A 17,746-nucleotide genomic window follows, 5' to 3' on the forward strand; every position below is an offset into this window, starting at 1 on the left:
CGGCGGGCCGCGCGCCGGGCGGACAGCAGATTGATGGGGCGGGAGAAGTCGCCGCCGCCACTGCCGGAGCCGCGCACCCTGCCAGCAGCCGCCGCGGACCGGGCTCGAAGGCCGATCGGCTGAGGGATTGACAGGCTGCCAGTGCCACTCACTCACTGCGGCCCCGGCGCCCGGGGGGAGGGGCGGGGGCGACAGGGAAGGCGGGGAGTGCCCCCTCACGCTCCGCCCCCGAGGGCGGTGCGCGCGCTCATTGGGCTTTGCGCCTCCCGCCGCCGCCGCTGGTGCCGCCCCCAAATTGCGGCCCGCCCCCTCTGGCCTCTGATCCCCAGCGCCCGAGAGCACGCCTCCCGATCCTCACGCCTGGACGCGTCCTGCGCCCGCGGGACTGGCCCCCCACCTGGCCCGTAAATGCTGTGCCCACACCCCAACTCCTGATCCCTAGTGTTAGCAGTCATGAGTGCGAGAAGTTGTGTACAAGACATGGGGCAACTCGTACCAAAGCCACCCATGTGCTTCCCCGCAGCCCCGCGAGCTTCACGCCTCGGACAGCGCCAGGTACACTTTCCCGCTTTTCCCGTCGGGAGGTGGTACCCTCAGGGTTCCGGCCGCCCGTCCCAGGCCAATCGTATTATGCAAGGAACCGAATGGGGCGGGACAGAGACAAAAAAGAGGCGTCCCAATTGGAGCGTTCGAAATGTCCTGGGCAGAGGCGGGGAAGCTGCGGATGATGGCCCCACCCCTCGCCCCCAGCGATCACCATAGTAACAGAGAGGGCGCTGCTCCGAGTTGGCGCCAGCGCTGGCCTTGCGCTGTCCCTCAGGAGGTGACCAGGTAAGGTGGTGGCCTGTTGTCCCGCATGTTTGATGTCTGCTTTTAGTGGATCTGAATGCCATACACTCTCTTGAAAGGGGAGCAAATGAAAATGTTTCAGAGGGAAGTGTCTTGGGGAGGAGAGTAAGGGCCTGACATCCAGGTCCAATTCAAGCCTTTACAACACTTCACATACTCTGCAATTCTTGGTAATCCAGGGATTACTCCTTTGGCAGTTTGCTTTCAGCTGCCTGCAGATGGACCAAAGCTGCAAAAAACGAGCTCTTCATTACAAAGATATGTTTACTTAAGGATAGACTAGATTTCACTCATCAACTCACCCCATCACCATGAGTCATTTAATGGTGGGGGCCCCCAGCCACAGATTTGCATATCCATAACACCTTTTCTTCCATTGTTCTCTGTCTACAAATGACTAAAGCCTCACATTATTTAGGGATCTAGACTTCAGACGTGTGTGGACGCTTGAGCATTCTTGTAACCTGATTTCCCAAAAGCATTCAACATGTTTTCTCCACTTGAAACTCGCAGAGCTCATCCTAGATGGGTTCTTTGGTTAGGTGCCTCTGAAAAGTCTTGTTCCTTCCCCAAACTCAGTAAACTGTCTTATCTGAAACCAAAAATAGGGGTATGAGATATGAAAAATGGCTCTTACTCTGCAGGGTTTAATGTAGGACAAGCAGTTCTTTACATGCCAGATGGATTCTTGGAATGAAGCAGGCTACTCAGTTCCAGGTTCTTTCCTTCATATGTTGTGTGTACTTTTAAATACTCCCCACTGCAAAGCTAATAGCTAACCTTACAGTTAGGCAAGCTAAAATCTTTACAAACTGCACAGCTGCTGGAGAGGGAGTTCCAAATAACCACTCTGCTTACTTACTTCCAAAGAAGCCCCCTCATGTTCATTAATATGCCCTGCTCTTCTATAGCCCATTCATATGTCAAGTTTCTGATTCTTCTTTCAAACCCCCATTATGGGTTACTCATAGACATCATTGATTGGGCTTTCTCTTTATTCTTCACTTGTTTTTCAAAGCTGTCACTAAATCCTTATGCATTTTTGCATAAAGGAGCAAGAGCAAGCAGCCAATCTTTCGTTAATTTTCCAAAGCTGAAGATGTAAAACCACGGAATTCTGTCTGAAGGATGCCTTAACTTCTAAATTCCTTCCAGTTGTAAAATTCATTGATCCTGTGACTCACTACCAGGCCACCTTCCTGCCCTTCTTCTAGGCTCATAATCTTAACTAATCAGTCATGAGGATGAAGCTAATTAGCAATGGGGATTTATGGTTATTTCTAGCCCACTCCAAACAGTGAGTTATGTAAGCAAAGCAACATATCTAAAAATGTAAATAAAATTAAACATTTAAGCAAATAAAGGCAATTGGGAACTATGGGCTATGTAAACAAACTGGAACATAAAAACATAAATTAGAATTAAGAAAACAGTTAAGCAAATGCCAGCAATTAGGAATAAAACAACTTGTTAAACGTTTAGCACCCGAAGCCATTTTATGGCATACACCTCTAAACCCATGGTCATTCAGTGATGTGGAAATCTGATATCATAATTCTGCATTAAGTGATTGGATTAGATTGACCTTCTGCTTGGAAGGCTTCTCTCTTTGTTACTATCAATTTGAGTTGCAGTAAAAGCTAGAGAGGGTCCTAGCAAGGATTCCCTTGCTCGTTGACAATCACCATTGATTTAAAGTGTAAATTCTTTTAGATTAGTTTCCAAGCCCTAATAAACGGTGTCAATTAATTGCACATGTTCCAAGATCTTTTGTGCCTTTGCCAGTTTCTCTTGTAGGATGTTGCCTTGTCTTGGCTCAGCAATCCGAGTCACGTGGTTTGGGTGGTGTGGTGCCTTCACAGATAATAGCATAGAGAACCTCCCTAAGTACCTGAATCCATCTTTGCTCTTTCTAAGGCAGTGATTATTAAAAAGTCAAGGGAAATGTAATTTACTTTTGGTGAGTGTACATTCATGTAAAGTTAACAGTGACAAAATGGTGAAAACCAAGTGAGGGCTCTCACATATCCATCCCTTCCCATAGGTTTATATTAATGTCACCGTTGCCTCTGTCATCAACGTGGTGATCATCACAGCAGATGCCATTATCGAGCACTCTCTCAGGGCCCGACACTGTGCTCTGTGTTCCCCTTATTTCATCTTATCTCAGGCTCACAACAGCCTTATCTAGGTAAGGTTATTATTAAATGAGGAAACAGAATAAGAGAGGGGAAGGAACTTATAAAAGACCACAAAGCCAGGTAAGTGCTGGACCTTGAATTCAAATCTTGATCTATGTGGCTGCAAAACCCACCCTATAAAACACTGTGAAAAGAAAAAAAAAGTCATTTAATCAAGATTACTAAGTAAAAATTACAAGGCCTTAACAGGAACTGTAAGTAAATGAAAATAAGTAATTAGTACCTAATAAAAAGAGAATAAACAACTCTCTTAGAAGAATCTGGATATCTTGACAATGGAAGAGGGAAACGAAGACCAAAGCCCAGCCAGGCCATTCTTCCTGGCCATCTAGGACCCTGCCTTTTTCCCTGCCTTTCCTGCATGCGTGCCTTCATTGAACTTCATCTGCTCTAACCTCTTAGAACATATTGCCTGAAGTATGGTGTTTACTACCATACTCAATAGTCCTGTGTTATTTGCTCTCAATTCACCTGTTACTTTTCTCATCTGGTTCATAAATATGTTTGGACAAAGAACTTTGAGGTGTAACCATACATGATTGATTTGACTTAAAACAAAACAAAACAAAACTTGGACATCTAAGAAAGATTAAACTTTCTAAATTGTTGCTTTGGAGAAACTGACCAAATATTTACTTTCGAACACATCACTGCTCCATCCCTTTAGAAATGAATTTTTTTAAGGTTTATTTATTTTGAGGGACAGAGTGCACAAGTGAGGAAGGGACAGAGAGAGAGAGTGAGGGAGAGAAAATCCCAAGCAGGCTCCACACTGGCAGTGGGGAGCCCGATGCAGGGCTCAAATTTCTCAACAGTGAGATCATGACCTAAGCCAAAGTCAGATACTTAACAGACTGAGCCATCCACAGGTGCCCTTAGAAAATGACTCTTTGGAAGTGGTCTTTGTGATGGCTAGCAAATGTGACATGTGACAAATCTTTGCCTTCTGTGGATGTATTTGAGCAACCAAAGAATCAGTGGGATAACAAGGCACCTGTCTACGATGTGGTCTTTAAAGTACATAATTTCTGCAAAGTTTAGTAGAAAGCCCCATTTCTCTGTCCTTCCATCCCTAAGAGCACCTAGTACAATGCAGTCCCATACACAGTAGGCACTCGGACCTGACAATGTCAGTTGCTCACCCACATTTTTCCATGCTGCTAGAACTGTGATTTTATTCCAATGGCAATGTATTCAGTCTCAGTTATGGTCTAAGTCAACTATGAACATCCTGTCCCCCGCCTTCTGTGCCTGTCAAGGCACAGGGATGATGGGATGATTTTCCTGATTAAAAAAAGTAATAATAATAAGGGACAGACATGGCTCTTCTCTCCTTCCTTGCCTCTTTCCACCTTTGAATGTGGTTCTCATTCTGGAGAAGTGGTGGCAGCCATCTTGTGATAATGAGGTGACAATATGAGGATAAAAATCAACAGAACGTGGTGGTTTATCTCTGTCCTCTGTCATCGCCCTCCTCTAGACCCGTAATCCCAGTCTAAACGTGAGTAAAGCATTAACAGATTTCAATTGAGGGATATTCTTTTTTTTTTTTCCATATTTTATTGTCAAATTGGTTTCTATAGAACACCCAGTGCTCTTCCCCACAAGTGCCCTCCTCCATCACCACCACCTCTTTTCCCCCCTCCCCCTTCCCCTTTCAATTGAGGGATATTCTATAAAATGCCTGACTAGTACTCCAAACTGTCAAGGTCACCAGAAACAAAGCATATCTGATAAACCCTCATAACCAGGAGGAGTCTAAGGAGCTGTGACAACTAAATGTGAAGTGGTATCCTGGATTGGGTTCTGGAACAGAAAAAGGGCATTAGGTAACAGCTAAGGAAATCTGAACATGCTATAGACATTAGTTAATAATAATGTATCACTGTTGGTTCATTAATTGTAACAAATGCACCATATTAACGTAAGATGTTAATAATAGGGAAACAGGGTGGGAGGTATTAGAAAACTCCGTACTACTCATTTCTCTGTAAATATTCCAAAATAAAACATTTATTAAAAACAAAAATAAACATGGCAAGTGGGGCAAAAAGACAGGAAAAGCCTAGGTGCCTGCAGGCATTGTTGACTCTCTGAACAAAACCAGTAATTGCTTACTCCTAGGTTTCTAGTTATGTGAGAAAATTTAATTCCTATTTTTAAATTCCTATTGGTCTGGTTTTTTCTACTTGCAGCAAAGCTGATCTAGCACTATAATTACATAAAGGAATGATGGATGGAAGAATAGCCTAGCACAGTGCCTGGCACATAGTAGGCTCTCATGTAGGTAGGGAGATGTTATATAATAATAATAACAAAATGCCTGATCTTTGTCCTGGGTTCCTAGGAGGTAACTTCTAAAACCTTTGCAATTTAAAAAAATTTTTTAATATTTATTAATTTTTGAGAGAGAGGCAGAGCATGAGCAGGGGAGGGACAGTAAGAGAGCGAGGCAGAGAGAGAGAGGCAGACAGAAGCCAAAGCAGGCTCCAGGCTCTGAGCTGTCAGCACAGAGCCCAACGCAGGGCTCGAACCCATCTGCTATGAGATCATGACCTGAGCTGAAGCTGGATGCTCAACCAACTGAGCACCCAGGTGCCCTAACCGTTTGCAATTTCTCTCTTTTTTTTAATGTTTATTTATTGTTAATTTGAGAGAGAGACAGACAGAGAGAGACAGAGTGTGAGCACAGGAGGGACAGAGAGAGAGGGAGACACAGAATCCAAGGCAGGCTCCAGACTGGGCTGTCAGGACAGAGCCAGATGCAGGGCTCAAACTCACGAACTGTGAGATCATGACCTGAGCTGAAGTTGGACACTTAACCGACTGAGCCACCCAGACACCCCTGCAATTTTTGAGTGAGAGGAGTGTCTCTGTTTTTCATGAGCCCCTGGGATCATACCTTAGTTTATGCTCACAAGAAGACTCAGGATAGGGACTGATCACCAGAAACACCAACCATGTAATTAGAGGGTTGGGGCTCTGACCCACTTCATTCTTTCAGGATGACAAAGGAGTTGGAGATTGAGTTCAGTCATGTGGGCAATGAACCAGCCAATCATGCCTTTGTAATAAAACCCTAATAAGAATTCTGGACACCAATGCTCAATGGAGCTTCCTGGTTGGGGAACATACTGATATACCGGAAAAATGATGTGCTAGGACACCCTGGGGAGAGAGCATGGAAGCTCTACATTCAGGTCCCTCTTAGACCTTGACCTATGTGTCTCTTCATTTGACTGGTTCTGATTTACATCCTTTATAATGAAACTATAATCATAAGTGTAGTGCTTTTCAGAGTTCTGTGTCATTTAGTAAATTATTGAACCTTAGGGGGTCCTGGGAATACCTAAGTTTGTAGCCAGTTGATTAAAAGTGCAGGTAGACTGGGGAACCTTGAACTTTGGCTGGCATCTAAAGTGAAGGCGGTCTTATTGTGCTCTGTATTAATTATCTATTGCTGTGTAATAAATTACCCCAAAACTTGTTGGCTTAAAACAACAAACATTTATTATCTTAGAGTTTCTGTGTGTTAGGAATTTGGATACAGCTTCACTGGGTGCCTCTGGCGTAAGGTCTCTCATGAGGCTGTAATGAAGGTGACAGCCAGGGCTGCAGTCACCTCAAAGCTCAACAGGGGGAGGGTCCACTTCCCAGCTCACTCATGGCTGTTGGCAGGCCTCATGTGCCCAATGGCTACTGGCCAGAGATATCCGTTCCTTGACCCATGGGCCTCCCTGGAAGACAGCTCACAACATAGCAGCCAGCTCCAAAAAGAGTGAGAAAGCCAGAGAGCAAGAGAGAGCAAGCAAGATGGAGGGCAGTCTTTCTTTTTATAACATAACCTCCTCAGTGACATCCTAACACTTAGGCTGTGTTCTCTCTTAGAAACAAGTTACTAGGACCAACCCACACTCCAGGGGAAAGAATCACACAGAATATGAATATCAGGAGATACGGGGCACTGGGAACTTATGGAATGAATATTTGCACACACACACACACACACACACACACACACACACACACACCATTCATATGTTGAAGCCATAACCTTCAATGTGATAGCATTAGGAGATGTATCTTTGGGGGGGCTCATTAGGTTCGATGAGATCTTGAAGATAGAGACCCCATAATGGGATTAGTGCTCTTAGAAAAGGAGGAAGAGATCCCAGAGCTTCCTCTCTCTGCCTTGTCAGAATATAGTGAGAAAGCAGTCATCTGCAAGGGAAGAAGGAAGAAGGCCCTTACCAGAGCCTGACCATGCTGGCACCCTGATCTCAGACTTCCCAGCCTCCAGCACCATGAGAAGTAAATGTCTGTTGTTTAAACCACTCAGTCTGTGGTATTTTGTTATAGCAGCCCAATGTAAGATATATTGTGTGTGTGTGTGTGTGTGTGTGTGTGTGTGTGTGTGCGTGTGTGTGTGGAGATGCCTTTATTGGACATGAGGCCTCATACAGGCAGAGATGGACATCATTCTGAAAGCAGGCTTACACATCTTCCAAATTTAATTCTCAATGATACATCTAATCATGGCAACATCATTGCCCTCTTTCTCTCACTTATATCCCATGGGATCTGACTTTGCAATGTGCTTCTTGGCCAGGCCTTCAAGGTCCTCCATAAACTACCCTACTTCTAGCTCTCCAGCCTAATTTTCCACCATCCTTTTTCGTATATCTGATGTTGCGATCACCCCTATCGCCCCACACTTTCCGGCCTGCTGCCTGGTGGTCCTGCTATTCCCTTCAATGGGAATGTATGTCCAAATCTTACCAAACTTCCAAAATGCTGTTCATCTCCTTTCACATACAGTGTTTCTCCTGATCCTCAAAGTAGCTCAAAGATTTTAAGACAAGTAATATGAACCCCACTGTATGGATAAGGTTCAGAAAATAACAGCTGCTTGCCCTTACTGAGCACTAAGTTTGTGGCGGCCCTGTACTAACGGTTTCTCTACCTCATCGAGTTGAACCTCCGTGACGACACTGTGAGTTGGGCACTAACCTCCCATTCATAGTTGGAGAAACCGAGACCTAAAAATGTCAAATAACTTGACCAAATTCACATGGCAGGTTGGGGAACTACGATTCAAACAAGTCATCTGCTCAGCATCCTTGTAAATAACCCCCATGCTACCCTGCCTTTGGAGTGGTTATGTCACTTGTCCGAAGTCATATCATTATTAAGTGACAGTGGAATTGGGCCTGGAGACTTCTGACCCTTTCCACCATACATGTTGCCTCCCTGGTTCAGTGTCACCTCAAGAGTCTTTTACAAGGTCCTGAAAGGAAGTAAGTGCCTCATTTTTGAGTCCCCAGTATCACTTGGGTTCTTATAAATGTTACCTTTTTAAAAAAAAATGTGGTAAAATATACATAACTTATCATTTTAACCATTTGAAGTGTTCAGTTCAGGGACATTAAGCCCATTCACACTGATATGTAGCCATTACCTGCATTCTTCTTCAGAACTTTTTTCATCTTCCCAAACTGAAACCCTATCCCCATTAAATACCGACTCCCCATTTCCTTCTTCCCCCAGCCCCTGGAGATCACCATACTATTTTCTGTCTCTATGAATTCAATGACTGGCTGCCTCATATAAGTGGAATCATAGAACATTTGTCATTTTGTGTCTGGCTTACTTTACTTAGCGTCATGTCGTCAAGTTTCCCCCATGCTCTGGCATGTGTCAGAATCTTTTCCTTTTTAAGTCTGAATAATAATATTTCATCATATGTGTGTACCACATTTTGTTTATTCATTCACCCACTGATGGACATTTGAGGGTGCTTCCACATTTTAGCAATTGTGAATAATGTTGTTATATACACAGGTGTCTAAGCATTTGAATTTTTGCCTTCAGTGGTTTCAGGTATATACCCATAATGGAATTGCAGTATCATGTAATAATTATAATTTTAATTTTTTAGTATTTTTTAGTTTATTTATTTTTGAGAGAGAGAGAGAGAGAGAGAGAGAGAGAGGGACCAGGGAAGTGGCAGAGAGAGAGAGGCAGGGAGAGAATCCCAATTAGGCTCCACACTAACATTGCAGAGCCTGATGTGGGACTCGAACTCACAAACCATGAGATCATGACTGGAGCTGAAATCAAGAGGATGCTTAACCAACTGAACCACCCAGGTGTCCCTATTTTGAATTTTTCAGAAACTCTCTTTCTGTTTTCCACACAGGCTGTACCATTTTACATTCTCTCCACACAGGCTGTACCATTTTACATTCTCACCAACAGTGTGTAAGGCTAACTATGTACCATTGATTGATTGATTGACCGGGAGAGGGCACCCAGATATGAACCAAGGACCTCTTGATAAGCAGTAATATGTACCTTTTAATATGACATCTAGAAATGTATCTTAAATACTCTGTTCCTTGAAGAAAAGATCTTTTGACATTCAACACCTGAACAACACTTTATATATAATTTATGCTTAGAAAATATTTTGTCAAATAAATGAATAAATAGGGTATCAAAAAATCACTGTCTTGAAACAAGGAATTTGCTTGTATTTGAAATGTACTAAAATCTTCAGAGAAGATCCAAATAGTTTCTGTAGAGTGTGCCTAGAGAGATTTTTTTGAAACTGGTGCATAAATCCAGAGTTTCATTTCTTAAAAACAAGTGGTCCCACAGTATATTTCTTTTTCTCTCACTAGCTTCTTGTCAGCACTAGGTTCATCTCCTAGTCCTGTTTCTTTTCTAGACTTACAATAAAACTGATTTAAAGTAAAAGTTTCCTTAAGAATTATGCTCCAATATGCTGATCTGAAAATAAATTTTCCAAAAAAAAATTTTTTTACCCATAAGGGGACCATCAAAGATTTCCTGGTGATATTATTTCCTAAGAACTTATACACAGGTTATAAACTTGCTCTGTCAGAAGCGACTCAATGATACTTTTGATTATCATCCATTTTGAATTTCTAGGTCAGATTTTAATGCAGAAACAATTAAAATGGACTCATAAGGCCTTTTCTTTTATTATTTTTAGTAAAAACTGTGTGCTACAAGGGACAGTACTGTTCAAGTGTATATTTAAGATTTTATGTTTTAGAAACAAACTCGTGGATTATGTTCCTTATAATGTTCTTCCTACTATGTTACTGCTCATTAGTACAATAAGGTGGAAAGAGGAAAGGAGGTGAAACAAGTAAATGATGCATCACAAAACCATAAGATACATGCAAGAGAGAGGTTAGGTATTTGCTAAGATGAAATTTTATAATCTTTGGGAATTTGGGACAACTGTGATCATTCAGAGCAGTAAAAATCATGTTTTAGGTAGTTGCCCAGCACGAATAAGATCCCACTTCCTCTTGAACCTCACGCCTATTCCTTTGAGTCTCCAAACCCACATTTCCTGCCCCAGGGCCCAACACTCCTAGCCTTAGCTTATTAGACCAGGGATGAGCACTTGCCTAGAGCTAAGCCAAATCCGATTCTCTTCTGGGGACATCCCCTTGCACCTGGAAGACCCTGATGTGTTTGCTGGCTACTTGAACTGGGGACTTGTAACCTCCAGACCTCTGGGTCAGTCATGTTTAGTCAACTGCACAGGGAGAAGTAGAGAAAGCCACTTGTAAACAGAACATTTAGGGAAAGAAGAATGTGGCCTGGAAAGGGGTGGGGGTTTGAGAGACAGTGGGCAGGGAGCTGGACAGCTCCCAGGGTTCTGAAAGCTTTCCAATTTCTGGTTCCTGTGGTATCTGGGAGTCATTCAAGAGCCCAGACTTGACTGGGCCACTACAACCTGGGTCCCTGCAGATGGTTTAATTTTGAATCAGGTATATATCTGGGTTAGGGAAGAGGGTTAAGCCCAGGGTTGAAGCTGGGTGGGGTGTGATCAGGGAGGTTCTAGGGAATCTGACTGGAAGAACTGGAGAAAGGCAGAGGCAGAAACCCTGAGGGGAACTGGAGGTTTGAGGAGAGAGGGACGGATTCAGTTGTGCAAATGGAGCCTATGGAAACTGCAGAATGACCAGGAGTGATGTGCAGTGGGCACTCGTTGTTCCATAGCTCAGGAGAGTGGTCAGAACCAGAAGAAGAGTTTTAGGAATTATTAACATGTCAATGGTGTTAGTGATGACAGTTAATGAGATCACACAGGGAGACTGTGAACAGTGAGACAAATGAGGGTCCATGACAGAGCACCAATAATTTGGGGACAGATGAAGAACAAAGGAGCCAAATAGGACACTTGCAGTGGGAGAGAGACTAGGAAAGCATGGCAGCACAGAAACCAAGAGTGTTTTAAGAAGAGAGAGGTCAATAGATCAACTGAGTTAAGGTCTACGAGGCATCCACTGGATTTAATGGTGTGAGCATTGGTGCCTTAGTTTGAAACTATCTTAGTGGAGTTGGGGTGGGGGGCAGAAGCTTGATGGAGTCAACGGAGGAATGGAAGGTAGGAGATCTGCACATGTGAGGAAGGGGTTGATTAGTAGACAGCTCTTTGGAGAAATTCAGCTGTCATACAGAGGAGAGAAGGGACAGGAGCTCAAGGGCAGTGTGGGGTTGGAGAGGAATCCAAAAGAGATTGAAAATGTTTCAATACCCCCCAGGGAAAAGCTTGTAGGAGGAGAAACAGAGAGGTGGACCCCAACAAATAATGCTCTCTGAAAGTAGAGATGCTGGGGTTCATGCCAGGGTGATGCTGCCCTTAGTAACAATTTCAAAGGAGAGGAGGAAGAAAGCAGGAGGGAGCAGAGGGGAAGGCTGAGCTTCAATGTAGCACTAATGACAGTCTTGATGGACCTCCTGGGAGGTCCTGCAGAGTTGTCCCAAGTTGAGCCAAGAGGTATAGGCCTTTATATTCTGGTACTCACCAGCCATAGGATGCCAGCTTTCGTGGCAGGAAAGGGCATGGCCTTGAATAAGGTGACTTTCCACGGGTGAGGCAATTCTTACAGGCGCCTGACAACTGAATCCCATCTCTGCATGGCATTCCCCACAACCAGGGCAACAAACCCATCAGTGAAGAGGAATCGGACTGGGGGAGCATAACACAATTCGTCTCTTTTACCAACAATATAAAGTTTAAGTTCCTTGGCCCTATGTTCAACTCCCTCCATTATCTGGCCTCTGCCCACCGCTCCAGGCTTCTCATCCACCTTATAATACAGACCCGTTCCTCATATTGACCCCTCTGTGCCTTGCACAACTCTGATTTCTCTGATTCTTCCTTCAGAATCCATCTCAGATGTTGTTTTTCTGGGACTGCTTCCCTGATTCTCCCAGATAAGAGTAAATCTCTTCCCCAGCGCCTGGGTGGCTCAGTCGGTTAAGCATCTGGCTTTGGCTCAGATCATGATCTCATGATTTGTGGGTTCAAGCCCCATGTCGGGCTCTGTGTTGACAGCTAGCTCAGAGCCTGGAGACTGTCTTCAGATTCTGTGTCTTCCTCTCTCTCTGACCTTCCCCTGCTCATCTCTCTCTCTCTCTCTCTCTCTCTCTCTCTCTCAGAAATAAATAAAGCATTAAAAAAAAGAGTAAATCTCTTCATTCTCTCTCCTACCTTGTGTATATTTCTCTTTTTTTGCACTTAATTACCCTATATTGTCAGTTATCTCTCTCCCTGATTAGGTTATGAGCTCTCTGAATGCAGGGACACTATGTGAATGATTTCAGTCTCCCAGCCCCATGTGCTGGGCATAGAGGAAGAGCTGAGTTACTATTAGCTAAATGAATATGTGAGTTAATTTATGAATAGATGAATGAATTAATGAGTTGCCAGAATCTGAGCTTAGTGAGCTGACTAATCTGGAGGCTAGTGCCAGGGAGAGTCAGCAGCCATCTAAACAATAATGCCCAATGTGCATGGTGAGCCCTGGTCCAACCCATCTTGAGTTGACAGCCAAGAGGTCTTCCCTGATAGGTGGAGGCAGTAGGATTTCTGGGAAACAGTGATCCACAAAAGGAAGTAGCATTTTATTCTGAGAAGAAAGGAGAAGGGGCATTAGAAAGGGATAGTGAGATATTTTGTTTCAATGGAAATAAGGCTTCAGCTATTGGCCATGAGTGCAAAGCTAGGTTATGGCCACAGAATCCTGGAGTAGTATGGGCTGGCAGTGTGGGGCCCCGGTAAGAGCCTTGGACTAAGGGTACAACTACTACCAGTGGGTTTGGGAAAGGGAGATGACAGCAGGAGGACAAGTAGGGCCAGGTCTCCCTCAGGCACACTGCATGCTGAGCTCAAGGAGAAGACAAATCCTGGGTTCATCAGATCCTGTTGGATGTGGGCTGGGTACTAATGACCCTACTTGGGGTAGGGTCATTTCATGGTCTGGCAGATTCTTTCTTCTCTACTTCCCTCCGCAAATAATTGTTTTCTTTCAGTATTTTCTCATTTAATCCTCACACTACCCTTTAATACTGATAATTTATTTATTTAATAAACACTAATCTAGAACTGACCATGTGCCAGGCACTGTTCTTACTGTTTAACAAATATTACTGGATTTGATGTTCACAACAGCACTGTGAGGTTGATAGGTACTTTCATCCTGTTTTACAGTTGAGGAAATGGAAACACAGGGATTGAGGTTACATAGCTAGCAGGTAAATGATTGTTTGCACTTTACACAATATAGGGGTTTGTTCATTCATCAAGTAGTTATTGGTAGCTTCCCTTGGACAAGGCCCTGGCTAGGCTGAAGGGTACCGTGCCAACTAAGCCAGGGCAAGTCCCAGCTTTCAAGATGCTCACAGTTTGGGTTCTGCATTCCATTCTGCTAAGGCTTGGTGATTGCAGGTATTCTTCAGGGATGCTTCCTGCTTATTTGTCTAGAAATTCTTTGTCGTTAAGCCACCTTAAAGATAGAGACATCATCCTCAAGCCCTCTTATCTGCTTCCCTGGCAAATACTTAGCTTGTCTCTACCCAGCTGGTTCTGGTAGGAAGAAAGCAGAACCCCAACTCTAGAAGTGAGTGGAATACTCAGTTTCCAGCCATATCTTCTTAGCTTTGTCCATACTGTCTCCTTCACTTGGAATGTGGTCTCCAACAATTCATCCCTGCCAACCAACTTTGACAACAGCAGCTCTGAAGAGACTTTCTTCGACTGTCTCTAGCCTACTATGACAACCCCTTCAGTGTATGCTTACTGAGGGCATTGTCTTACTTACTTCTCACAACAATTCTATGAGAAAGATCTTATCATCTCCATATTATAAATAAGAAAAACAAAGCTCAACAAAATGAAAGAACTTGCCCAAGGTCGCCTACCTAAATAAGTAGCAGAGCTGGGATTTGAACCCATATCTGTCTGACTCTGAAGACCAAGCTGTGTTCTCTTTATTTTATTGCATTAGAAATTTATTTCCTTCACATATACAGAATATAAAACCTATCTTCACAATGAATAATGCCTCTCTGCTCTCATTTTTTCACACAAAAATTAATGACCACTTCCTGAAAAAAATGGAAATAAATCCAGAAGCCCACACCCCTAACCAGGGGACTACACCACTGCTGCTTAAGCTTTTGTTTCTGGGATCCTTGGATATTCAGCATATCTTCCACAATTATGCAGTTGCTTATGGTCCTCAGTTGTTTCATGTGTGAGTTTCTTGTTTGCTCAGCTTGATTTTTATCTCCTGTGATGCACACAGTAAATGCATAATAAATGTTTGTTGAATGAATGGATTTTACATGTATCTTGCTGAAATATACGCAGCTCCATTTGATTCACTAGAGTGGCATACCCAAACAAGAAATAATTTTTCTTAATGTGTCCCTTATAAATTGAACCCGACCATATTTGATTAATTTCACATCATGCATTTTTATTGCACCAATCACTCTGGTATCAGGTCATATTTATTTTAAAAACAGATTCACAAAGGGTGCTGGGCTGGAGTGACAGTGTAAATATGTTAATAATAAAAATAATACTAAAGATATTTTACTGGAAACTCTCGCATGCTAATGATGAGTAAGTGCATTCTACAGAAATATGTTTGATTTACAATGCAATTAATTTCAAAAAGATTCAGATCCTATACCAGATCCTCTATACTTAGATAATGAAAACTAAAAATGAATATTCAGGCCGTAAAATTAGACGAACAAAAATCACCTTAAAAACCTTTAGCATTTTAGTTAGAACAATAGTCCAATCACTGAAAATGATGCCATTGTCGGATCAAACGTGTCCAGATTAGGACGATCCTCCCGGGTAGCCGCAGTGATTTTGCACAGCGCAGACCATGCGTGCACCCTGTGCAGCCCTCACGATGCAAGACACCGCATATTATCCAGTGACCGAAGAGCCCCTGCTCCTTCAATCATGCGACGAAGGCTTTGGGGGTTTCTCCTGCAGGAGGAAGCAAAGTCTTTCACGTCAACTCGCGTTGTGGGATGTGTGAGCATTTCCACAGTTCGGTGTTTGGCCCCATCCTTAGGATCCAACTAAAAAGGAAATGCATCCTTATTCGCTATTCAAACTGCAAGAAATAAAAAATGTGCTTCATTTGGTATTTCATCACTTAGCTCAGATGTTCTAAGAAAGCGTGCATTCTTATGCACTCTTTGGGGAAAGATGCCCATTTTTGTAATAGGATTTATAAAGTTGACTCTGCCCGCTTTGTATCCAAGAGGGGAAGAAGCAGATGCTGCCGAGCCATACGCACCGCGGGGATCTTCCCGCCAGTGCAAAATGGTTGCGATTTTCCCTCATTTATTGAGGCCAGATCTGCTGTGAGGTAGCAGACACCAGACTTGTAGCTAGAACTACTTTGGCTTATTAAACAAATCTTATGTATAACTTGGGTAAAAAAAAAAATACAGTTTTAATTAAAAAAAAAGAGAGAGATGCCAACTGGAGATAGACCTTTTTATATTTCTCTGGCAGCAATTATTCATCTTAAAAGAAATACTATAGAGTGAATTATCACCATTTTTGTTCAAATAAACCCACAACCATCCAAAACAAATAGGAAGGGACTAAATGGGGCCTTTAAAAAATCTCACAGCTTAGTAGCCAAATTATATCCCCCGATGGGGACCAGAATCCTGGAGAAGAAAGTAACAGAAGACACAACATAAGAGCTTTTTGTTATAAGCTTTTCAGTATTACTTTACCTTTAATCACTGTGCACAATTACTTTGAGAAACATAAAATTTTAATTTGAAAATAAAATAATAAGGCGATCTACATCAAATGAAAAAATATAAGAAAAATCGAAACTAAATGAAGGAAAACGCATAAATGCTTTCTGGTTGGTTTTCCATCAGCCCCTTCCGGTTAGAAACCATCTTACTCTTGGGTATTCTTTTAAATGTGAAAGAATGTGAAAAGGGGGGAAGGAGGGAGATAACTATTTGCACTCAGGAAAGTCTGTGTTTTCAAGGGATTTTTTGAACTCTCAATGCTCAGATCGAAAGTCAGATGCTCTACCAATTAGCCAGCGAGCCAGGTGCTCTGAGGAATGTCTAATATCAAATGATTAGTACAGCTCATCGCCACTTAACCATCCCTCCCATCTGGTCTTCACAAGGTCTTCATGTGGGACAGACAGGTGTACTATGATGGGGGGGGGGAGTGGAGCTTTGTGCACACCTGAGTTTAAATCCCTGCTCTGCAGGTGATCTTGAACATTTTACTTAACTTCTCTAAGCCTCAGTTCCTTATCTCTGAAGTGGGTACAATTATAGGAGTTACAGCTTAGGGCTAGTGTCGGCATTAAAGGAGATGGTGCATCCAAAAAAATATTATTTAAGTATTCCATAAATGTGAGGGGGAAATTCCAAGCCAAGTCTTAAAGTCTTATTTTTATAGCATCTTGTGTGCAACACATCCAAATCGCACCATTTTCTTTTTGATAGTAAAGTTCTGCTCTTTATTCCATGTTTCCCTTCATCTCCCTTCACTATCCTCTCTAGGGTTTTCCTTTTTTCCTCTGAGCGGCATGCTTCCTCCATGCTGCTATCTGCCTCCTGAAAGGCAGCAATGACCAACATGACCCATGTTTTACCCGGAACATGGAAGAATTTATACTAAACATGTTCCTGCTTTTTTGGTTTTTAATGACCTTGCCAGTTAAGAGAACTAACTTGCTTTCTCCCCACTGTGGGTCAAAACATTAAGCTGAATTGTTGAGTTGCCCGATTCCCCCACTCCCATCCCCACCAGGAAGCAGGGGGTGGGCAGACAGGGGTGAGTCCTGTGGGACCGTGGCGGGGCTCTGGCTACAGCTGGGTTTTTTATCTGTGAGGTTGGAAGGCAGAGAGAGACTGGAAGAGCAAGTCTCAAAAGGGTGCCATTTGAAAAAGCTTGTCAGAAGGCAGGAGGCAAAAAGCAGCAGGGAAAGGGCAAACAAGAAAGATGGGTCTGCCTTGGGGTTGGGTCCTGACACTGGGTGTCCTTGCCCACCTCCGCCTGTGACACCCCAGCCGGAGGGCAGGAAGTGTTCACTTGATGGGTCAGAAGCGTGGCGAGACTGGATCTAAACCACTGCCACATCATAGAAAAGAGCTAATCTGTTATAACACAGAGTGGTGGTGAAGGGCCCCGGGCTCGGAGGGTTCAAATCCGGCTCTGCCCTTACTGGCTATGCTTTGGCACATATTGCTTTTCTATTCCAAACCTCAGGTTCCTCACCTGATGTAAGATGGGGAGTCGTTAGAATACTTACATTAGGTTCCCATCCGTAAAATGGAAATTGTTAGAA

At 43.3% G+C, this 17,746-nt stretch overlaps 1 protein-coding gene across 1 annotated transcript in view; it reads right to left on the bottom strand.

Annotated features, from left to right (window-relative positions):
• The window catches only part of PBX3 (PBX homeobox 3), a 216,260-nt gene extending 215,805 nt beyond the window's left edge, over window positions 1-455 (bottom strand). The window contains exon 1 of the mRNA XM_029921078.1: window positions 220-455. Within this exon, the coding sequence (XP_029776938.1) occupies window positions 220-455 (236 nt within the window). The remainder of the gene's footprint in view (window positions 1-219) is intronic.
• Window positions 456-17,746: the final 17,291 nt, after the last annotated feature.

The sequence above is a fragment of the Suricata suricatta genome, chromosome 13 (genome assembly GCF_006229205.1).
Source record: "Suricata suricatta isolate VVHF042 chromosome 13, meerkat_22Aug2017_6uvM2_HiC, whole genome shotgun sequence".
NCBI classification, from domain to species: domain Eukaryota; kingdom Metazoa; phylum Chordata; class Mammalia; order Carnivora; family Herpestidae; genus Suricata; species Suricata suricatta.